Here is a 26,422-nt window from a genome sequence, read left to right on the forward strand (position 1 = left end):
GCATTTCGAGGGCAAACTGCTGAGCTGAATGACACTCTCGGTTTACTTCAAACATGACAACTCTTGCTGAGTTATTATTAAGATTACAGTCATAATGCGGTAACGCTATCGCCTCCAGGCTGGGAAAAGGTTAACCTTGTGATCCATGAGTTTATCGCACATTAGTTAGGAAAATCCAGACTACAATAGAAAAAAGGGAAACAATTCAAACCATATTTTTATATTGGATGAAGTGGAAAAAACTGGTTTCTGGTTTAAACTGTTTTGTTTAAATTTACTAAATATTAATGTAAGAAACTAACCCAAAACTCAAACATTACTCATATACTGAATAAAAATCTATTAAATCTATCTAATTCAGCAGGTTGGCTGATATACAATTTAATACCTTGCAAAATAGCATTTAAGACTTTTTAATAATTTATAAGAGCCTTAAATTTCTCTACATTGATTTATCAACTTTAAATACTTTTTAAGACCCCACGGACACCCTACCCAACTAGCGTGGTTAGTTTGACATATGTGAAACCCACGATCGTGCTCGGATCTGCGCCAAAACAAGAGCTAGATTGAAACAAACTCTGGAGTGGATTGATTGTAGTGAGAAAGCAATACTATCCAACAAACTAACAAACCAGGCTATATTACAGTGTATTATGGATATGTAATAGGCATATATGGCTATATGAAGAGAGAATGAGTAGGACGGGATGTCATTCCTACTAGTAAATGTGCGTTTCAAGTGAAATACGAAAGTAAAACCATGCAAAACTATTAACGAGAGCTGTTTATCCATTGAAAATTAAAGCACAGCTTTTCGCTTATGTCTTATTGCTCATTGTCATAAATTAAAATAAGGACGCATGACAGATGAGCATGAAGAGTTTATCTAAACTTTACCGTTTTTAGCTTTTTTGGTCCGTTTAGAAGCTTTGCCGTGTGAAAGCGAACCGCACCAAGAACAAAGCGCAACATTGTACAAATTTGAATCCCTGTTTTGGAACAAAACAATCGATCTACAACTGTGAAAGCACCCTTATACTATAAATTTTAGCTGTAACAAATTTCAGTCATACATAAAGTTAATTCAAAGTATAATTTTTTTTTTCAGTGTAGTACTTTGAATAACACTTAATGCTTGGAGGAAGAAACTTGAGAAGAGCTGAAGCTGTCACTGGCTAATGTGCTTATGCTATGTCAAGGTTATCTGATTCACGGATCTCAGGGCTGGATAACCGCTGCGGCTAATGTGACTAGCCCTTGTTAGTGTAGCCATTGGGCTGAAATGGCGGCAAAAAGCAATAAGAGCGTCTTCATCCGTCATTGCCTGTGGCCAGGGCACTACGAGGCTAAAGCTGACCGTGCGCTTCGCTAACAAGGAGCTAATGCAATCCAGACCATAATTCAGTCAGGCCGTCATGAGGAAACAGGCCAGACTCAAGGGTAGCATATCTGTAACTTTGTTAGCTTCAATATACAGGCTTGTCGACAGCAATCACACTGCTCTTGAACTGTGAATTTTGAGAGTTTTTCCTGGAACAATCAGCAAAACTTTGTCTAGAAGCCTGAGCAAGGCCACGATCTCTGCTCTCAGTGGGCTGCAAATTGGTAAAAGATGTCGGCAGGTGGACATGGAAATTAAGTTATAAAGTGAAAGGACCTGGAAAACCTGGAAATGTTGCCTCAATGACTAAAACTGTAATAAGATTGAATACTAAAGAACTGAACTGAACTATTTCATTTAATTACAGTATATAAATATATAGCCTGTGTTATTTACGCTAAAAAAAACTGGTTGGTTGAATAAAAGTAACTTTAAGTCAGAATTGAATACTTGCCAGGGGTGAATAATTTCAGGATTGACTATATATATATAATGCTATTTTTTTAATTTCCTTTTAATTAAAACAAAAATAAACAATAATAATAACAACAACAAGGTTAAAATATGTTCATTCATTCATTCATACATTCATTTTTGTTACCACAATGGACCGATACATCGACCGCATTACTGCTGCCACTGCCACTACCACTACCAATCCGCCTGTCAATCTCACGTTCCACCCTTCCCTCACTCATGAACAAAACCCCAAGATACTTAAACTCCTCCACCTGGGGAAAGAACTTTTCTTCATAAAAGTAAATTCTAAATATTAATATAACTGTTACATTCACCAGCGATCTATCTACTGCGGATTTCAGGAGAACTACAAATCTGCCACCAAATGGACTACCAAATGGTAAAACCAAATGGACTACACATCCTACAAGTCATGCACCTCACACACACACACACCTGTTCCGGTTTTCCCTGATGACATACACACAGCTGAAGCTTATCATTGATTCATTACCTGGACTATAAAGACACCTCTCATTTCCACACACATGGCTGAGTCTTGTTATTATGTCAACATTACGAAGCGTTTACTTTGTCTTGTTTTTCCTGTGCCGTGTTTCTTGATCCTCGCTTTGTTTATTGTTTATGCTGTTAGCTGCCTGGACCAATCTATTTGCCTGTGGCCAGATATGGCCTGTACAGTATGATACTGTTTGCTGCTGTGTTTGACTGTTGCCTGCCTACTGTTCTTAATAAATACTGCATGTGGATCCTCAACCCTGTTGTCACTATCGTATGTAAAATACTTCAAACTAATTTAAAGAACAAACTGAAAGGACGTCATTTTGGACAAAATCTTGCTGATATAAAGATCCAAAAAGATCCTAAAATCCATTAAACTATAATAAAACTAATTGGTTAAAGATTTTGACAGGCATACATGGAAATGAGGTAAAAAAACTTTGAAATTGTTTCCTCTGCTAAAGTTCCAGTGACTGGACCAATATTTTCTTGTCATTCAGCTCTGCTATACCTGAATAGCGTCTGAGAGTTTCTGTTATGAGAGTTTAAATAGCATGTCAAATCAGCATTGGTCTCAGAATACATGTTTTATTTGTTATGTAATGCAATAGAGTGGCTTGTCCAGCAGGCACAGCACTGAAGTGAATCTGAAGGCTTTGAGTGAACTTTACCCCATGTCTTGTATTAGTTCGTTATCGTCCTCCTCATCACACTGCTCCAGATCTCCAGAGATGGGTGGAGGCGGCTGCGCATCCATCCAGTTGAGAGATGGTGTTTTCACCGGCTTCCCCATCAACTTCTGCTTCGGTTGTTTTACTGTAAGAAAGAAAAAGATATAGTGAATAACAAAAACTGTGTTGTAATAGAAAATTGAAATAATGATGAGATTAAATATAATAACTGAATGAAAAATAATGAAAATATAAGAAACATAAATGTTTTTGTTATGGTTGATTTGTTTTAAATTATATTTTCTTACATTCAAGATCATTTTATTGGCCATTTATCATTTTATTTGAGATGAAGTACTAAAACAAGTAAAACTGAAATAAAATGAATGAATGAAATTGAAATATTTTATTATAAATCATAAATATAATTTTTAAAAATCATTATAACTTTTACATTTTTATTCAATTAAATGTCCTTATAAAATATTTTTTAAAATGTAATTCCTGAACCTAAAATAAATACAGTAATTTTGAAAATAACTTTGAATCCAATTCACACTATTAATAAAACAAATACTGTATACAGAATACAGTATAAAACAATTCTAAACACATTCATTTACCAGCTTATTTCAGCTAACATTCAGTTATTGTCAGGAGTGTGAACTATATATAAATATCTAATGAAATCACCAATAGCATCAAAACGGTTATCTTTAAAGAATATGAAATGAAGGAAATGTATTTTTGGCAACTGAAATATGAATTATAAATATTAGATAAACAATTAAAAAATACAAATGTTGCATCAGATAAATATGTTTAATTACTAAAAAGGATAAGACTAATAATAAGTAATAAACATGAAAAAAGAAAAAAAAAATAATTCAAACATAAATTTAAAATAAAAATACACACATATATTCAAAAATATATATTAAATATTTTAAATATTTACAAATGCCAAACTAGTATATAAACACCACTAAAAACAACACTAGCTATGCTTCCATCCAAAGGTGAATTAAATTTATGCGCAAAATTGCAATATATCGCATAAAAGATTTGCGAATAGTGCAGTGTTTCCATCCAATGAGTCAAAGAGAACAAAATCATCACTTCCTGATAAACTACTGCTAAATTTAAAAAAGAAAAACTGAATTTGCTGTCGTAGTTCCCAGCCTTTCTATTAATTAACCAAGATCAGACTGGAGGTCTTCAATACCAGAAGACAGACTTTATTCAAACATAATAAAGCCGAGAAAGTACAGAGCAAACTCCAGAGAAATCTGAAGTCTCTTGTGTTCTGTGTACATTTTATACAGTTTCCTTTTCCTCGCCTCTTTGTGTTCTCGTTTTAACACTGACCATCTTAGGATGTTTTACTAAGAGGTCTGAGAGGTTTCATGTTACTCTAGGCCCTGTCTACTGCAACACAAGCAACTGTTTTCACACCAGAGTTGTCTCTTCATTGATGCAACCTCTCAGTGTTTACATACATTGTCATGATGGTCCATTCATCTGATAATATGTCACTTACTGTCCTGAAAACCTTTCACAGATGTAGCTTTATATGGGTATTTAACATATTTAATCAGTGCTTTACATATTTAGTTATTCTACATATTCAGTTATTCTCCAGCATAGCTTCTCATATGTTGCTCCTGATTTTCTGCAGGTCTTAACCTGGCTCATGTTTACTGCACACTACAGCATCATTCTTCAGAAGCCTCATACCTTATTTAATAAACGACTTGCGCCTCAGAAGACAATGCTGATACGTAATATTCTGGAGGTAAAAATATAATATTAATAATTATAATAATAATACTGAAATGATAAAGGCATTTTAGAATGACCAAAACAAAATATCAGGTGTTTTACCCACCATCCCAAGTTTTGTTTAGCATTTTTTTTTCACACATTCCTAATGCTGTCCATCGCACCCATTTTTATCATTACATGATCTCTTATGAATATATATATTATTAATGCACATACTGGAATTCATTCTGTAAAAGTGTATCCATCACAGTTTATGTGCATTTTTTCTTATTGAATAAAAAGTTATGCGCCTTTTTCAAAATGTATGCGCATCTTGGCATTTCCATCAAGCATTTTTTTAAAGAAATAATCCAAAATGCGCATAAAACAGGTGAGTGGAAACATAGCTCCTGCTTTTACCCAAGCAAATCACTGGTCTCAGCACAGAAAGGAATGAATAAGACAGAACTGCTACCGTTCTCAGTCTTGGATCGGTCTGGCTGGGCATACTGAGCATTGGAGGTTCCCGGCTGCGTCATCCAGTGGCTGCCATCTTGCTCAGGGCTGCAGGGCGCCTGGTTGGTGAAAGGCATAATGGGAGTGCTGGCGTAGGGTGTGGTGTGCTGAGAATACTGAGCGGTAAAACTGCGCAGGTCTTCGCTGGTGGGGTCGATGGTGCTGTAGATCGGCCCCTCGTTGGAGTCTGCGCTGTACTTCTCATTTTGGTTGAGGTAATTAGAGATTCCCGCCTCTGAGGAAGAGATGGGAGATTAATTACAGCTTAATTCAGAAGATGGAAAGTTAGTGTTAAATTAATTAAGATGAGACACCGCAGGCATAAACACTGTCTGTCTTTTCATGCACTCGTCAATTTTGAGAATTTTGGGCTTCTTTTCATTATGTGATTATCAGGGGAATATAATGAAAGCCCACAAAATACATGTGTAAGTGTTTCTTTTGTCACCCTTCATCAATTTGTGTCAATTTCAATTATAATACAAAAGGCAGTTTCCTCAAAATGAGTTGTTTTTTTCTACTTCTGCAGCACTTACAGTCAGGAGTGTAGTGGTGTTACGCGGGTCTGTGTTTATTTTATTCATTCATTTATTTAACTGTTGCGGTTGTGTGCTTGTTGAGCTTATTTGAGTTGTAGGTGGAGTTTTCCACACGGCTGGTCCCGGATTGGATAACGCCGATGATGTCACTGGGGATTCCTGTTATTTAAGGCTGGTGGCTCAGTCTCTCTCTCGTTCACTCCCTCTCTCAGCTCTCGGTGGTGGCTTGCGCTCAGGCGGTCTGGCTGGCGGTGCTCCGCATGCCAGGATCCATCTACATGCCGCTCTCTTCAGTGTTTTGTTCTTGTTAAACTTTAGATTTTTCAGTTTTCTCAATGTGTTATCTAGTTTGTTTATTTTGATACTTTGTTTGTTTTTCATAGCAGGTAGTGGATTATTTTTAATAGTCATGTTTTGGTATTTATTTAGTTTAGCAAAGGAAAACAAGTAAGGTCAGGTAGGGTCTACAAGATTTTTGTTAATATTTTGTTTTCTCTTTTGAAAACATTTGATTTAAGTAAATTAAAGAGTATTGACGGGAAGTCAATTTATTAATTCAAGCGTCTGTGATTTTTCATATGTTCGGCTCAAACCTTGATGTTGTTATTATTCGAGCCAGTTTTGGGTTTTGGGCCGTAACAGCAGACATTTTGAAGGGGGGGGAGCTGTATGAGATCCAAAAGTTTACGTTTATATAATTATTAATCACCTGTTTCTAAATGGTCTGTCTCTAAAAGTGAGGGGGACGTATCCCTCCCGTCCCCCCGGTTGCTACGCCCCTGCTTACAGTACAGATGTGGCCACTGAGAATGCATGTTTCTTCACGTCTTTGCGTATGCTGCAATTTGTCACGTGCAGTCATGCGCTATGTTGCAATATCCACCAGGTGGTGCAAGGAACAACCACTTTTCCATTGTTAGGCTAATGCGAGCGAACACCACCAAATCACCCACCCAGGGGTGTGCTTCTGAAAACCATCGTTAGCCAACTAAGGTCGCAAGATACATTGTTATAATAAATAAATACAAGGGAAAGATAAAACATAGCTACTGGTCAGTTTTAGTTATTCCATAAAACACCTTATAGGCTAGGGGTCTTTCTTTTGTTTAAGATCATCCTTATGTTTCCCTTTTAAATTTAAAAGTGTTGCACAAAATAATAAAGTGGTTTTAATTTAATAAGTGAAATTTCTTTGCTGCCTCCTCCTTGTTGTTTCAATAACACATAATAATCTTTACACCACATTAAAGACATAGCAGCTCGTAACTTTCAGTCGTCAAGAGTTTTTGTCACACTTAAAAGGTGTGTTTGTGCATGAAACGTGCGCGTTTAGATGCATGTATGTGAGAAACTGGGCGAAAGAGCGCTCTGTCGATTCCGTGAGCAGCTGGGTTTCTTTCATTCTTTCTTTCTTGAAATCATTTAAAGAATTATAAATATCAGATATAATAATGCATACACCAAACTGCACAGTTTATTCACTATTCCATACTCGTATCCTGAAGATTTTCACATACTGTAGGGATCTGTTCAAATATGATTTGTCTGATTATACATATAACATCCCTTTTTCTGACAGTTCACAATATTTTCTAGTTATGGAGTGATAAAATGAGATTCTCCCAAATTCCTGTCTATAAAACCCAGTGACTCTAATATGAGATGAACATTAAACAAGAATTCTGAACCTGATTTCATCCAGTGTTTACACTTTTTTTTTCAGCAGAAATGTCTGCTAATTATTGCATAGTTTACATAACATTTTAGAAAATTTTAAAATATATATACAGGGTGCATATTACAGGGGGGTTTGGGGGGATTGACCCCCCTATGTAAGCCTTGATCCCCCCTAAAGAACATCAAAACAAGATGTATGGGGGTAGGGGGGGGATTCCTTTGAATCTAAAAAAAGGACACTTTGATCTGTATTTTAAATAATAAATAAAATAATAGATTTCTATTTGACCACCCCTATAACGGTTCATACCATTGTGAATGCATAATCGGACCAATAAGTATATGACAGAAAAAAGTCCTTCAACAGTCTGAAACTGGCAGATTTATAGCACCGCAAGAGTTAACAAGACTTAAAATAGGTGTTTGTTTCTACACATAGCCTTAAAGTAAAGTCAAATTAGATGCATAGTTTGTATAGTAAAGTAAGCAGAAATTAGGTCAGAATACACTAAACAGCCTATCCCACAAAACACTGAAAACTGAAATATATTTTATTAATAAATTAGATATAACTTAAATAAATGAAGCATGTATTACACAAACTAATTACTGAAAAAGTTGACCGATCCAGACCGACCCCCCCCCCCCCCCCCCCCCCGATCAATCAATGTCACATCTGTGTTGAAACCCCTTATAAAGGTGATTTTTGCATAATAGGTCCCATTTAAACAGTCCAGTGAGTGGCGTTCCTCTATAAAACAAGTCTTACCGTTATAGTATCTCTCCGGTGTTTCATGTTTAGACGTACAGCAGTTTACTGAGTCTTTCCCGTTGTGCACAAGGTTGGTAGTTGGCCAAGAATCAGCCAGCCATGGATAATTTCCCATGTTAGCACCCAGCATACCAGGCCTACAGATAGATCCAAAAATATCCGTGAGAACAGACTGATCTCAAATCATTTTATTTATGCTTTAAATCAATGCTTGAGGGGCTAAAAGTGAAGTTTACCTTCCGTTGAGACCAGAACTTTCACCATGTGGAAAACCAACTGTAAAAATAAAATGCAATTGAATACAGGTAGAAATCTATATGGTAAATATGTTTAAGACTGATGAATAAAAGTAGGCCTATGTTGTTTTAGTAAATTGATAAAGCTGAAAATATGAATGAAATTACATTACAACAATGTACTTTATTAAATATTTTTGTGTTTATATATACAATGTATTTTTAATAACATTTTCTAATGTCTGTTTATTAATTCATTTAGGTAACACTTTATTTTAACTTGCATTGTTACACATGCTCCATGTACTTACTATAATAACTACAATTAATTATGCTAAAAAGTGTAACCTTCATGTAATTTTCCAAATAATAAAATAAAATAAAATAAAATAAAATAAAATAAAATAAAATAAAATAAAAAATAAATCAAATCAAATCGCTGTAACAGAGACACAAAAAGTGTAAACTTAATAAAAAATAATAAAATAAAATAAAAAATAAATAAAACACATTTAAAAATAAATAAAATAGCTATGCTGTAACAAAGACACAAAAAGTGTAAACTTCATTTAACAAAACAAAACAAAACAAAACAAAACAAAACAAAACAAAACAAAACAAAACAAAACAAAACAAAACAAAACAAAACAAAACAAAACAAAACAAAAAAAGTCACAAAACAAAACAAAACAAAACAAAACAAAAATAACAAAACAAAACAAAACAAAACAAAACAAAACAAAACAAAACAAAACAAAACAAAACAAAACAAAACAAAACAAAAATAACAAAACAAAACAAAACAAAACAAAACAAAACAAAACAAAAACAAAAAAAATCACAAAACAAAAATAACAAAACAAAAATAACAAAACAAAAATAACAAAACAAAACATCACAAAACAAACAAAAATCACAAAACAAAACAAAACAAAACAAAAATAACAAAACAAAAATAACAAAACAAAACAAAACAAAACAAAACAAAAATCACAAAACAAAACAAAAATCACAAAACAAAACAAAACAAAACAAAACAAAACAAAACAAAACAAAACAAAACAAAACAAAACAAAACAAAACAAAACAAAACAAAACAAAACAAAACAAAACAAAACAAAACAAAACAAAAATAACAAAACAAAAATAACAAAACAAAACAAAACAAAACAAAACAAAAAAGTCACAAAACAAAACAAAAATCACAAAACAAAACACGAAACAAAACAAAACAAAACAAAACAAAACAAAACAAAACAAAACAAAACAAAACAAAACAAAACAAAACAAAAATAACAAAACAAAAATAACAAAACAAAAATAACAAAACAAAACAAAACAAAACAAAACAAAAAAGTCACAAAACAAAACAAAATCACAAAACAAAACAAAACAAAACAAAACAAAACAAAACAAAACAAAACAAAACAAAACAAAACAAAACAAAACAAAACAAAACAAAACAAAACAAAACAAAACAAAACAAAACAAAACAAAAAAGCTACACTGTTAAAAGGACACAAAAAGTATTATCTTCATTTAATTTTTATAAAGTAAAATAAAATAAAAAAATAGTTACACTGTAACAAACTTAATAAAATAAAATAAAATAAAATAAAATAAAATAAAATAAAATAAAATAAAATAAAATAAAATAAAATAAAATAAAATAAAATAAAATAAAATAAAATAAAATAAAATAAAATAAAATCTGATAAAATAAATAAAAAATAAAATAAAAATAAAATAAAATAAAAGTCCTGTCTAAAGTTACAAAAACTGCCTTTGCAAAAAACTACAATAAAAATGCTTAAGTTTCAGCAATAAAATGCAAATAACTAAAACATGTGCACGCATACCTGCTGGTGTGTATGCAAATGACGCAGTGTAATGGCTGAGCTCTTTTCTCTTCTTGCGTCTGCAGTAGATCCACACGCTGAATCCCATCAGGATTACCCAGCATGCTCCGCCAATGCCTGCGATGAAGGCAGGCTGCTTCACCACGTCTGTGATCTGCTCCGCCAGACTTACATTCTCCTCAGATTCACTGCCTCCACCTGTGACTGTGGGCTGCTCTGCCGGCAGTTCTGGAGAAAAACAGACAGAGAGAGAGATCAAAGTGTTACTCAGACAGAATGTCTTAATAGGACTCAGCTTATTGGAAAGATTTAAGCAATTTAGTCTCATAGCGGGACTTTAAAAAGCAATCAAAGGGAATTTACACATTTTTTTGTATTTCGAGTCTAATCCTTTCAGTTTGAAAGTCACAGCAGCTTTTTTTTGGCAAGCACTCACAGATAAGAACATTTTTATATATTTTATATCTTCATGTATATATTTATAAGTGTATGCTTCATCGATTGGGATTTTTAGGTAATGTTGTGTTTTGTCTTTTTATTTTGTTTATTTTTATATTCTGTCTATAATTCTGACTTCAACTATATATATATATTTATAGATGAAGTCAGAATTATTAAACCCCTTGAATTATTAGCCACCCTGTTTATTTTTTTCCCCAATTTCTGTTTAACGGAGAGAAGATTTTTTCAACACATTTCTAAACATAATAGTTTTAGAAACTCATTTCTAATAACCATAATGACAGTAAATAAGATAAAAAAATTGATATTTTACAAGACACTTCTATACAGCTTAAAGTGACATTTTAAGGCTTAACTAGGTTAATTAGGTTAACTAGGCAGGTTAGGGTAATTTGGTTTTGGTACCCAAAAGTAATTGTATAATGATGGTTTGTTCTGTAGGCAATCGAAAAAAAATATAGCTTAAAGGGGCTAATAATATTCCCCTTAAAATGGTTTTCAAAACAATTTAAACTGCTTTTATTCTAGCCAAAATAATAAAGCCAAAAAAAAATCTAGCCAAAAAAATAAGGCTTTCTCCAGAAGAAAAAATACTATCAGACAAACTGTGAAAATTTCCTTGCTCTGTTAAACATCGGAAAATAAAAAAATTCAAGGGCGGGCCAATAATTCTGACTTCAACTGTATATATATATATATATATATATATATATATATATATATATATATATATATATATATATATATATATATATATAATTTGGTTATATATATATATATATAAATGATGTTTAACAGAGCAAGGAAATTATATATATATATATATATATATATATATTATATAAGTAATTTGAAATTACTTAATTTAAACTTAAATAAATAGATTTTTATTTTATAAGAATGTTAGAATGTTAATGATAAGACTGTCTTTATATTTTACATTTATAGGTGTATATTGCATTTATATTGCAACATTTTATAAGTTGTACAATTTTGAGAAATTTGTTATGGCGTTTAAATAATTTACATATTTTACTTAATTATTATTATTTTAATTTAATACTTATGCTTACAAAATTTGTCTATATACCAATGTATTTTATAGCTATATAGTTTGACTTATTTTAAAATAGTTGTTTTTAAATATATGTAAAGAAATTTAGCCTCAAATCGAGAATTTAAGTGTCAATTTACAGGAATTTACACCATTGTGTATTAGGACTGCTCAAGTCCACTTCTTTCAGTTTAAAAGTCAGGGCTGGTTAATTCCTCAGTCACTCACTGATAAGAACAGATACTGGCTGGCTGTGTATGCCCACTCCTGCACTGGTCACTGCTGCCACCTCCACTTGGTACAGGATGCCGGGCAGGAGACCCTTCAGTAAAGTGCTCAGCACACTGCCGTCCACCGTCTGATTGATGTTGTAGCGTGTCTGAGAGTCATTACCCAGACACCAGACCTGAAATCACATCAACAAAAACATCTGACATTGACATCTTTAAATTATGAAACTGGATGATGTTTCACCCTCATAACATTTGAAGACAAGAAAAATATAGTGAATAAATGTTTAATTTTACCTTTTGTACAACTAAAATTATATTTATCTGTTCAATTAATTAATTAATTAATTAATTAATTTATTTATTTACAACAATTGATTTAGATATATCATTACATATTCTGCATTTATTGTCTTTAACCGGTTGTGTGCAAATTAGTTTCTTATAGGCACTTCATTTTAAAATATATAGTTTTTATAATTTCCTAAAATTCTATATATATATATATAATTTTTGTGTGTTATTTTTCTTCTTGTTTGACATTTTTATCATTTTAATTGTACCTTTTTACTTAAAGTTTAATAAAATGGCTTCTTTAAATAAATAGAGCAAATATTTATATTATATTATATTATATTATATTATATTATATTATATTATATTATATTATATTATATTATATTATATTATATTATATTATATTATATTGAAATATATTATATTGAATTATATTTTAGTTATGTTATGTTATGTTATGTTATGTTATGTTATGTTATATTATATTATATTATATTATATTATACTATATTATGTTATATTATATTATATTATATTATATTATATTATATTATATTATATTATATTATATTATATTATATTATATTATATTATATTATATTATATTATATTATATTATATTATATTATATTATTTTATATTATATTATATTTTATTATGTTATGTTATGTTATGTTATGTTATGCTGTGTTATATTATGTTATATTATATTATATTATATTATATTATATTATATTATGTTATGTTATGTTATATTATATTATATTATATTATATTATATTATATTATATTATATTATATTATATTATATTATATCATATCATATCATGTCATGTCATGTCATGTCATGTTATGTTATATCATATCATATCATATCATATCATATCATATCATATTATATTATATTATATTATATTATATTATATTATATTATATTATATTGAATTATATTATATTATATTATATTATATTATATTATATTATATTATATTATATTATATTATATTATATTATATTTTGTATTATATTTTATTTTATTTTATTTTATTTTATAGTCTGAATTATACTAATAATTGGATACTTCTTTAATCTATAAAACTGATTACAAAGACATTTACACACCATAATTACTCACATTTTTTTATTTAATCTATAAAACTACATTACTTTTACTTATTTTAAAGTTAATCTAAGTTTTTTAATAATATTTCGTTTTGAATAGTCTAATTTTACCAATAATTGCATTTTATATTTATAAAAAAAATGACATTATTACAACTTATAATTTGCTCAGATTCTTAGGACATAATACAAATGACTCTTTATAATGTGCATGGTCAGGGCATGTGTTCACTGTATGACTGCATGTTGTATGTACTGTATGTGAATTGTCACCTTGTACTCCTGAATGACTCCGTTCTGCATGTCGATGGGAGGAGGCTGCCATGAAACACTGATGCTGGAGCTGTTGCTGAGCTTCACTGTGGCCACATTCACAGCTCGAGGAGGAGCACTCGGCACTGCAACACAATTACAACTCCATTACAACCACAAGCTGAATGCTGCATCTGCATTTGCACCCTTTCCCTAATTCTGTTTGCAAGACTGAAGTAATATATCTTCGTATTGCATATAGCGGATTTGAGTCGCCCGGGTTGAATGAACTCAAATTGAATTGATTAGAGTGGAATTAAACTGAAGTGCATCAAATGGAAACAGAAAGAACCACAGAGATATATCTCTCGCCCTCCTCTGGCATGCAAAAGGTCTGTGTTAAAGTAACATCTTGTTTTAATTTAGTTCCCTGTGCCTTTCAGCAGGTTAGCAATGACAGCACTTTCAATAAACGTTTTCATTAAAGATTTTTTTTAGTAAAGTTAATATGGATAAAGGTATTGGTATTGTTTGTAATACTTGAACATTTTATACATTTTTTTAAAAATGTGTATTTATTTTGCATAAAAATAGATATGATTTTATAACATTGTTTTATATAATGTTTTTGTAAACAAAAATTAAAAATTGTTAATGACTTGATTTTTTAGATATAATATTTATAATACTATTCATAATATTCATAATACATACGCTGGATAGAACTGAGTCAGTAAATCAACTGAGTCAACTGATTTGAGTGAAATGAACGGAAAATTGAATGGAAAGTGAAAGATCCATTTTCCATTTTTATAGCAATACATACAGTTAAAGTCAGAATTATTAGCATTAAGATAAAAAAGATAATGCGATTTCTTTGAAAATCTCAAAAATTAATAAATGCAATTATATTTAAATAAACATATTATAACTTATATATTAAAGTAATTATATTTAAATACACATATTATAACTTATATATTAAAGTAATTATATTTAAATACACATATTATAACTTATATATTAAAGTAATTATATTTAAATACACATATTATAACTTATATATTAAAGTAATTATATTTAAATACACATATTATAACTTATATATTAAAGTAATTATATTTAAATACACATATTATAACTTATATATTAAGGCAATTATATTTAAATACACATATTATAACTTATATATTAAGGTAATTATATTTAAATACACATATTATAACTTATATATTAAGGTAATTATATTTAAATACACATATTATAACTTATATATTAAAGTAATTATATTTAAATACACATATTATAACTTATATATTAAAGTAATTATATTTAAATACACATATTATAACTTATATATTAAAGTAATTATATTTAAATACACATATTATAACTTATATATTAAGGTAATTATATTTAAATACACATATTATAACTTATATATTAAGGCAATTATATTTAAATACACATATTATAACTTATATATTAAAGTAATTATATTTAAATACACATATTATAACTTATATATTAAGGTAATTATATTTAAATACACATATTATAACTTATATATTAAGGTAATTATATTTAAATACACATATTATAACTTATATATTAAGGCAATTATATTTAAATACACATATTATAACTTATATATTAAGGTAATTATATTTAAATACACATATTATAACTTATATATTAAGGTAATTATATTTAAATACACATATTATAACTTATATATTAAAGTAATTATATTTAAATACACATATTATAACTTATATATTAAAGTAATTATATTTAAATACACATATTATAACTTATATATTAAAGTAATTATATTTAAATACACATATTATAACTTATATATTAAGGTAATTATATTTAAATACACATATTATAACTTATATATTAAGGCAATTATATTTAAATACACATATTATAACTTATATATTAAGGTAATTATATTTAAATACACATATTATAACTTATATATTAAGGTAATTATATTTAAATACACATATTATAACTTATATATTAAAGTAATTATATTTAAATACACATATTATAACTTATATATTAAAGTAATTATATTTAAATACACATATTATAACTTATATATTAAAGTAATTATATTTAAATACACATATTATAACTTATATATTAAAGTAATTATATTTAAATACACATATTATAACTTATATATTAAGGTAATTATATTTAAATACACATATTATAACTTATATATTAAGGTAATTATATTTAAATACACATATTATAACTTATATATTAAGGTAATTATATTTAAATACACATATTATAACTTATATATTAAGGTAATTATATTTAAATACACATATTATAACTTATATATTAAGGTAATTATATTTAAATACACATATTATAACTTATATATTCAAGTAATTATATTTAAATACACATATTATAACTTATATATTAAGGTAATTATATTTAAATACACATATTATAACTTATATATTAAGGTAATTATATTTAAATACACATATTATAACTTATATATTAAGGTAATTATATTTAAATACACATATTATAACTTATATATTAAGGTAATTATATTTAAATACACATATTATAACTTATATATTAAGGTAATTATATTTAAATACACATATTATAACTTATATATTCAAGTAATTATATTTAAATACACATATTATAACTTATATATTAAGGTAATTATATTTAAATACACATATTATAACTTATATATTAAGGTAATTATATTTAAATACACATATTATAACTTATATATTAAGGTAATTATATTTAAATACACATATTATAACTTATATATTAAGGTAATTATATTTAAATACACATATTATAACTTATATATTTGTGTTTGTATTATGTACAATGGAATAAAATTAAATTGATTTGATTGAAAATTTAAATATATTTTTAAAAAGCAAAATAACTATACTTTGTGCTTTTTGGTTGTTCTTGCATCGATTTAGGCCGATTTAAACTCTAATAAAAACAGTGTATATTTAATATGAATAAAGGTAATTAAACACAAAAGATGCAAAAAAATACATCTCATTATTTAAAGATGAACAAATCGTTTTGTATTAAATATAATATTATTAAAATATTAAATACATACTCAGAATGATACTTTAGTTCCACTTTCTTAAAAAATACATACAATAATTAGTTAAATAATGAAGAGGAAACACAGATAATGTAGATTAGAACAGTTAATCTACATTATCCCTCCATAATTTGATTTGCCAGAACGAAGTGATTCAACCTCATATTACATACACTGAAACAGAATAGAGTGGGCTTGGGTTGAATGATCTGGAATTGAACCGATGAACTGAAGTGCATTAAACAGAAACAGATCTCTCTCTCACCCTCGTCTGGCGTGCGGAGCGTCTGCGAACGGCTGTCCAGGCCCTGAAACTCGTTAAAGTAGGGTCGTATTTTAATCTCGTACTCGGTTCCTTTGAGCAGGTTAGCGATGACGGCGCTACGCTCTGTTGCAGCCTTCACTTCCTGCTGAGACCAGGAGCCGCCGACAGGCCGATAAAGCAGCCGATAACCCTGGATGTACTGCGACTGACGGTCCACCTGGCGGACAGGACGGAGGAATGAAGAAAGGAGATAACAAGAGTTACAGGGGAATCAGAAGAGCCGATGCGGAGGACAGATTTGACTCACGTTCCAGCTGATCTTCACACTGGAGGCTGTCAACAGCACAGGTTCGTGAAGCTGCACAGACATTTCTCCCAGCTCCCTCTGCACCTGACGATGGTCAACACCCTGACCTGTGGGACTCACATCTTCGGGAAGAAGGGGATAAGAGGGCATAAAAGCTGTTAGAAGTGTTAATAATGCATCATATTTCATCTAAAAAAACAAACAAACATAAAAATATTATATACAGTTGAGGTCAAAATGATTAGCCCTCTTGTGATTTTTTTTTCTTTTTCAAACATTTCCCAAATGATGTTTAACACAGCAAGGAATTTTTCACAGTATTTCCCATATTATTTTTTCTTCTGGAGAAACTTGTTTTATTTTGGCTAGAATAAAAGCAGTTTTTAATTTTTTTAAATCCATTTTAAGGTCAATATTATTAGCCCTCTTGAACAATATTATAATTTTTTTTTTAATATTTCTGACTTCAACTGTATATAATTTATGCATTGTGGCATTATTAATGTTCGAAAAATATTCTCATTAATTTAAATATTTTACATTAAAAAATATATATGTATGTATCAATAAATTTTATTGTATTAATAAATGTATATACATTTATACATTTTTATTTTAAAATCTATTTATGCTGATGTTATTTAAAATAATTCAAGTATAATTTTATTTTTGCAAGGTAATGCACACTTTTGTAATAATATTAATAAAAACTTTGTTTAATTAAAAAAATCTATTATTAATAATAACAACAATATTAATAATAATAATATTAATAATAATAACAATAGTCTTTATTGTAACATGAAAAACAGCTTTATTTAATGAAAATTCATTTTTTAAAATTAAAATGTAGATGTTTAAAATATTGATAATTAATTAGCATAATTAATTAAATTTAATTTTGTAATATTACATCTATTCGATTTGATGTTATTTCATGTCTAAAGTTTTCATGTATGTAATATGGAAAAATAAACCTCTCTTAATATTAAACCTTTATTTTTAAATGGCATATTAATGACATTTTTTTATTTTTTATACATATTAATTTATGTTGATTTTAATTACAATAAAAATGTGGATATTTGTTTTGCATAAATACAATGGGGCTTAATTTTGATATTACTAATTACAAATTTAAGCATTGTGAAAATATTATTGTATATGGGGAAAAGATGCAGCAATATTGTAGTTATAAACACTGTCAAAAATCCTGGGTACCATCGTGTTGCCCTAACACAAATCAAAGTTAACTTATTAATTGTTTTTACAAATTTAGCTAATTTTAAATAAGTAGTTTAAACAATCAGCAAAAATAACATTTTGAGTGTATTTAATAATTATTATAACAATTAATATTATTTTTTGATACAGTATTTTTTGCTGTGATTACTTAAAATAAAATTTACATTTGAAAAAAAAATTTACAAGACATAACAGAAACTATTAGATACAACAGAATATCGTTCTTCTGAATTGAGTCTAAACTGTGTTTTCATGTTTCGATTCAATCCACGATGAATTCAATTGATTTTCACATAACCTTTAAATATCCCTAATCTCTCCTTAACAGCTAAACAACATTTAATTTGTTTCACATTTTTATACATCTGTAATAAAAAAAAAGGCCATATAATTGATCGTCCCCCAGTATACAGACCTTGTGTTCGTACAGGCTCTGAAATGGGGCTCGGGTCACTCAGGCCATACGCATTGACCGCTCGCACAATAAACAGGTAAATGGTGTTCGGAGACAATCCGGTGACAGTGTGCTTTTCCAGCTTCACAAAATCTGCAACCGTCTGCCACGTACTGCCCGCCGATTGACTGAAAATAATAACAGAAAGACAGAGTTAATAATTATATGGTCACACTTTACTATAAGGTTATTTTAAAGTATTTATTTATTTAATAAATATGAATGTGTAAGTCTTGAGTGTCCATCCCAATCATATTTACCTCAATCCCTAATTCCACATGGATCTATGTCTGCTTACAAAATAAGTCTCGACTCAACTGGCTGATTCTGAATAAAACATCAATAGAGCAAATGTTTTGTCCTACATTTGTCCTGAAGCTGCGGCACGATATTACAGAGAGGAGGATTTAACAGCAAAGTCAATGTCATAGATGTTTATCTGCACTCCTCTGATTGTCATTACATGTGTCTGCTTAATGACCGCCTCTTCTCTGATGCTATTCTAGCACCCTTCGGCTTGACAGTGCATGACGTGACAAAAAAAAAAGATCTATGTGGTGCTAGATTTATTTATGGCACAGACTAGACTTGCTGTAATGCGGCCAATGCACTGCATGCAATAAATAAATAAACAGCTTGGATGTAAAACTGTGATTTTATTAGATATAAAGCGTTGATTATTATGTGCAGAGAAGTTTCAGATTTAATTCAAAGGGTTAGTTCTCCTCAAAATGATAATTCTGATATTATTTACTCACACTAAAATTGGTGCAAAACCCATAAGACTTTTGAGCTTTGTAAATCATTACTTATTTTATGACAAAGCCTGTAAAATGCAGTTTTATGCACCTAAAATTGAAGATATTGTAGTAAAAATGCTTTGTTTCATACTTGTCTATTATTATATAGTTACAAATATCTATATAACAAATAACACAAAAGCAACATGGCAGTTTTTTTCATCCTCCTGAGTGCAAATCTGATATTGATTTATGCAAAAGTTCAGTAAACAGAAAGTTAATATTCTATTAATATAATACAATTAATAAAATTAGAATAAAATTAATTCTATTGTTATAATTTACAGAAAATATTCTGTTTTTGCTCAGTTTTGCAAGAGAAAACCCTACTATTAAACAAAACGTACAAAATTTAGCTTATAAAAATGCCCATTGTTGGCTAAATATTCATGCACTATAAACCATGTGTTGAATCTAAACATGTCTTTCTAAAGCTACTAATGGTAATGTTTAACACAGTAATGACTTTAAATCTTCCTTTAGGGTTAATCTCTCAGCAAGATTTAATATGCCAGTCATGTGGGATTAATTGGAGTAATTAATCTCTACATTGCGTAATTAATTACAATTAAAGACAAAGAAAAGTGGTAGTACTTTTTTACAGTCCTTTTTCCCATGTAGGATCCATCTCATAGTCATTATCGGGTAACTACTAGTACATAAACAACTAGCTAGTAACTACTATACATAAACCTACCCAAGAACCCAACCTTAACCTTAACCCAACTTAACCCTTTTATTACCCAGTACATTATTTGGGCAAATACTAGGGGTAGACAATTAATCAAAGGTGAATTTCATGCACATTTTGTCAGTAAAGCTGGTTGTAGTTAACCTAAAGCATGTGCGTTCAGATGGAGCTGAATTTACCACAGACTTATATTGCACGTCTAAAATCGAAGATAATTTAATTGGACAATAATAACATCAAGAAAATCGTTCCGTGATAATGACAGCTGTCTGTGTGTTACTTCTTAATGAACTATTGACCTTATTCTACATCGCGGAAGTGCGCTCGTTTTTGCGATTGTTTTAGAACTTCCGATTCAGTTGTCTATGGGAGAAATGACTAGAAATAATAAATGGCAGAAAACTATCAAACTACTCGCTCTACAAACAAGTGTTTGCATGACTATACATAAAAAGTAGAATAATATAATACGAAAAGATCAGTTTGCAACATCAAGCAGCATAACGAGCTGTTTTTAACCTCTAAAAATGAATGAAAGTGAAAGAGACCGGAAGTTTCGAGCCAAAAATGGCTGCGCCCGCTCATCCTCAGAGAATAAGGTGAATAGCTCTGTGTATTAAATGCTGCATACCACATATAATACTAAATATAATATAACGTTTTTTCCTCAAAGTTCAAAAACTCATTTGAGAGTTTGAAATAAATCCTTCTGTGAGATGATTCTGTAGTTGTGTGTTTGAGTCACATTAAATCAATCAAAGCTGTAAAATCTTCTGTTTATAATGCAACACTATGGGGATTTCCTGAGTTTCTATTTCTTGCGTGTTTAGACTTTCTGCATGAGTGTGCCCTCTGGCTTTCGGAGGAGATTTACTACTGATCAAACAACCATGGTTCCCTTACAATATGTGCATGACAAGCGCAGCTTTGCGATAATATTGTCAATCATTCACCCGGCACTAGTAAGTACACTGCAAGTGCATGTTAAGTATATGAACTGTAAAATAAGATGCATTCAGTATGTTTGACTGATAGCCCAATTTGCTACAACAGCCGATTTACTAACATCCAGATAACAAAATAATGCAGGACTATGAACATGGCTTAATGACAACCAAGAGAGCTGCTTAGGTGTGACATACAGGTGGGCAAAATTCATAACAACATGCATCCCCCCCCTCTAATAAACAATGCATGTTAAACATGGACATCTGTCTGTGGCAGAAGGCTTGAGGATGTTTCTCTTCACTTGTCTGTGGTTAACCATCACCCTTGTTTAGAGCGTTGGGTCACGTGCGCCGCGTTCAAGGTTTATTTTCCCCCAGTGGCAACTCCTGCCGCAGACACAAAGCCAATAAAAGACCGACCTGCACAATTAGGCCAAGCCATAAATGCTGGGAACGTCGTAAATATTCCTTCAGCGGCCGCCGATAGCAGCGATAAATCCAAGGTCACTTTGCTATCAGCTGGGATTGAGGAAACAGGGAAAGGCTGAGAGTTGTGACACAAATCCCTTTTCTCCAGCAAAACGCCAACTGGGCTATTAAATGCACACACATATTCGCATAAATGTGCATAAAATCAAAAAGTGGGCCGTAACGTAAACCTTTTCTAAAAGTAAAAGCCTCAATCCTCTTCATCCGCAGTTCCTTTCCATCCCTCGCAGCACCTCAGGGGAGGAAATTTTATAGCAACCTCCCCCCTCCCTCTTTCAGCCCCACAGCACTCTATAAAGAATCAATTTTAGGGATGTGGGGCCATGCTAACTGTTACCCAGGGGGGCAAAGGAGAGAAGAGAGACCTAGTGTGTGTGCATGACATACAGAAAGACTGAAAATGTGTGTGTCTGTGTGTGCACTGGTTTTGGTGGTTTACAAGGACAGTGTTTTGGTATAATGACATGGGCATGACCTAGTTGTACTGTATTGCGGTGGTTTACGATGACATGGCTTGTGTCCTTGTAATTCAAAATGCAGACTTAATGGGGGCTTTTCACATTTAAATTTTGCCACAGGTTTCCTTTGAGGGTTGGGTTTAGGGGTAGGGCCATATACAGTAATAAGCAGTTTTTGCTGTATAAAATACATTACGCCTATGGAGAGTCCCTGTAAACTACCAATACCAACGTTAGTGTGTGTGTGTGTTTCCATTGCTGAATAGCCTGTTTGCTGTCTGTCCTCCCTCTAAAGACTGCAGGACCTTGCTTCTGTAATTAGAGGTAGCCCCATTTCAGCCAGCTTACAATAGCTTAAAGAAGAGTCTGTGTGGACTAGATCTGAATTCATTAGCATGTCATACTCAAGAGCGAGTGCATTTCTCAAGCCTACTTTCCATGAACAAACCTCTAGTTGACTGAACAAACCCCAAAACACTTGACGTTTTTTTTATTTATTTTTTTTATTCTTGATGCATTGGTCCGGCTCCCATACAAAGAATCGCCGGTTTTATCCCAGCTCAGACCGGGTTGGGTGCAGTAGAACCGGTGGGCAGTAGCGTCGCTACAAGTAGTGACGCTACTAGCTTAACTACATTTCTCGGTAGCGTCGCCACTTTCTAAATCAAATAGCTTTTTAGTAGCGAAGCTATTTTATTAGTCAAGTGGCGCAGTAGCGTCTACACAAGCTACATTTACCGATCGCGGATCAATAAGTGACGGCACAGACATTCATGTTTTTCATTCAAGTTTTTAGTGCGTTACTGCCACCTCTAGTGAAACGTGCTTGATTAAAAGATTGGGTAGAGGAGTTATTTCCGAAGCAGGATTCCTCGTGACCATACCTCGAGAAGTACATTTTACAATGCAATAACTTAATTTCTGATGCTGTGTTTAAAAAAAAAAAAAAAACTTTAGTATATGTATATATATATATATGTAATGCAATTGTTTCAAAATATTTCCCTTTACTATAAATTACTATAGTATTTTAAATGTGTAACACCTGCTTTTATTGGATTTTTTTGTTTTAGCTGTTATATACTATAATGTTATATACATTTACAGTAAATAACTGAACTATTATGCCTCATAGGTTTCATTGACAGTTTTATTGATCATTAAGATATGACTGACTTAGTTTTAATTAGCTTCGATTTGAAAATGATAATTGTAAAAATAGCTTAGATGTAGCTAAGCTACTTTTGCCATGTAGCTTTTAGCTTAGCTTGCTACATTTCCCAGAGGGTAGCTTTTAGTGTAGTTAAGCTACATTTTAAGTAGAGTAGCTAATAGCTTAGCTCACTACATTTTTCAAGTAGCTTGCCCAACACTGCCGGTGGGTTACATTCGAATGTATTAAAAAAAATAGAGACAATAAAAAATAGATGATATTTTTTTATGAATTAATAAATAAAGTCTTATTATTAATAAATATATTTATATATCATGGTATTTAATTCAATGCAATTTGTAATAACGTAATATGTATCACACAAAACACATTCATCACACCTCTATTAAGAAATAATCAAAAATGGATTGCACCCAAGCATAAGAAACAACATTGTCAGCTACACTGGCTTGATTAGCGTATAAAAACATAGAACATTTATAAGTACGCACAGTTGCAAAGCCAGTCAATTATACTGTGTAAAATAGTCACGTAAAGCAAATTTACCAAGAAAACCTAGAGTGTAGATTAATTCAGTAATTCATGAAAAATACATCCCTTCCAAATAAGACAGAGTTCTCCAGCCTATGTCTGTAATTCAATTGCAGAACACCAATACACTTGCTATTAATTTGGATCTCTGGCAGTAGCTTGGCGCCTGAGGGAGTGATTCTTGTATGGGGCTTGATGTAAGGATATATTTGCCCTCGCATGACTATGAGGAGCAATAGAGGAAGCAGGACGAGGTCAGGGACGGGCCAAATATTACCCCCGTCTGTCACGGCCGAGCAGCCACGCTAAGACAGTGACACTGGATTAATAAAAAATGAAGAATGGACTCTAGCTGTAGCCTCAGGCGAAAGACAATGTTATCTAGGAGCGGGAGGGAAACAAACAGGAATGGAGCAGAACGGAGATGTTTGCAGTGTAGTTTACTGACCTGAAGGCCTCGATGATGTAAGAGGTGACGGCCGCGCCGCCTTCGTGTGCATTGGGTTGCCAGGTGAGGGTGACGCTGTTACGGGTTACATCAGTTACGACGGGTTTCTGAGGAGGACCGGGCAGCTGATAGGGCTCTGATACTGGAGATGCTGATAGACCGCCACTCTCTGTGAAGAGAACAACAGGATTTATTATTTACATTTTTAGCTTTAACAATTTTGCTTGTATGTTATGTTATGTTATGTTATGTTATTTTATGTTATTTTATGTTATGTTATGTTATCTTACGTTACAATACAATATAATATAATATAATATAATATAATATAATATAATATAATATAATATAATATAATATAATGTAATATAATGTAATATAATATAATATAATATAATATAATATAATATAATTTAATATAATATAATATAATATAATATAATATAATATAATATAATATAATATAATATAATGTAATATAATATATTTTTCTCAGATTCTGTTGATTTACTAAATGTATTACCTATGGGCTTGGGCAAAATGGTAATATTAATTTAATAATTTAAATATCAAATAAAATATTGTCATTTACTGCCTTTTTTTTTTTTTTAAATAAACCATGTTTGTCCGAATAACAGATGTTTTTAATTGTTGTCATTAAATATTAAATTCTTAACTCTTCTGAAGTAAATTAATTGGTATTTTGTTGTCTAGAAAAATATAAATATTTCTAAAACATATCACTTTTTCTATATTATGCAAAAAAGGCACTAAAGTACATTTTTATAAAAAAAAATAGATGAAATGTCTTAAGCAGCTTAAAGAAATAAACAAAAGTAATGTTTAATTTAAACACTTAAATATAAACCATAAATCAAGTGAAAATTGGATTTTTTCAAGTGCTGTACACTATATATAATGTATTTTAAAATGTAAATCAAAATTATTGGTTGTCTTAGTCCTATCACTTGAAAATAGCAAACACTGTACATCTCTCTAAAGCTTTTTTAATTGATTTATTTGGTCACACTTTATTTTGATGGTCCACTTGTTGAATTGAAGTTACATTGCAACTAATTCTCATTAGATTATAATTAGACTGTTAGGTTGGGGTTAGGGTTGGGGTTAGTGTAAGTTGACATGTACTTGCAAAGTCAGTTAAATATCTGTTGAATGTCTGTATCAACAGATATTAAGCAGACAGTCTACTAATACTCAAATCGACCATTAAAATAAAGTGTTGCCATATATTGTTTTATGTTTGTACTTTCATTTCCGCTGTCTTTTACTCCTTTTGTTTTCATTTCCAAAATGAATTCTTATTGCACTTAACAAGTTTACAATGATAATGACGCTTGTTAACAAGTTTTTAATGATTTATGAAGGAACTATTATGCTTTGTTTTGTTATTTTCTCTTCACTTACAAGTAGCATGGAATTTACAGCTACTGTATATTTTTGTATCCTGTTCCTTTGTGTCCCCTGGCGGCATTTTCTCAAACTACTGTTACACCTAAACACATTGGCCTAATCCTGTTGTCCCGCGGCGGTGCCACACATGGCAGTATTGGTCATTTTGAACTCACTGTCACTTACTGTGGATTTTTCCATATATATAAACTGTTAACCTGTGTATAATCTGTACAGCATTTACTTTTATTTTAGTT

General features: G+C 30.4%; 1 protein-coding gene across 1 annotated transcript in view; it reads right to left on the reverse strand.

Moving 5' to 3' along the window:
• Positions 1–26,422, reverse strand: part of robo3 (roundabout, axon guidance receptor, homolog 3 (Drosophila)) — a 138,906-nt gene that overhangs the window by 13,743 nt on the left and 98,741 nt on the right. The window contains exons 11-21 of the mRNA XM_056466568.1: positions 24,756–24,924; positions 19,179–19,345; positions 17,519–17,640; positions 17,212–17,428; positions 13,838–13,962; positions 12,144–12,321; positions 10,400–10,627; positions 8,541–8,580; positions 8,302–8,441; positions 5,276–5,551; positions 3,037–3,181 (exon numbers count right to left, since the gene is read on the reverse strand). Coding sequence (XP_056322543.1) covers positions 3,037–3,181; positions 5,276–5,551; positions 8,302–8,441; positions 8,541–8,580; positions 10,400–10,627; positions 12,144–12,321; positions 13,838–13,962; positions 17,212–17,428; positions 17,519–17,640; positions 19,179–19,345; positions 24,756–24,924 — 1,807 coding nt within the window. The remainder of the gene's footprint in view (positions 1–3,036; positions 3,182–5,275; positions 5,552–8,301; positions 8,442–8,540; positions 8,581–10,399; positions 10,628–12,143; positions 12,322–13,837; positions 13,963–17,211; positions 17,429–17,518; positions 17,641–19,178; positions 19,346–24,755; positions 24,925–26,422) is intronic.

Source organism: Danio aesculapii, chromosome 10, assembly GCF_903798145.1.
Source record: "Danio aesculapii chromosome 10, fDanAes4.1, whole genome shotgun sequence".
Lineage (NCBI taxonomy): Eukaryota > Metazoa > Chordata > Actinopteri > Cypriniformes > Danionidae > Danio > Danio aesculapii.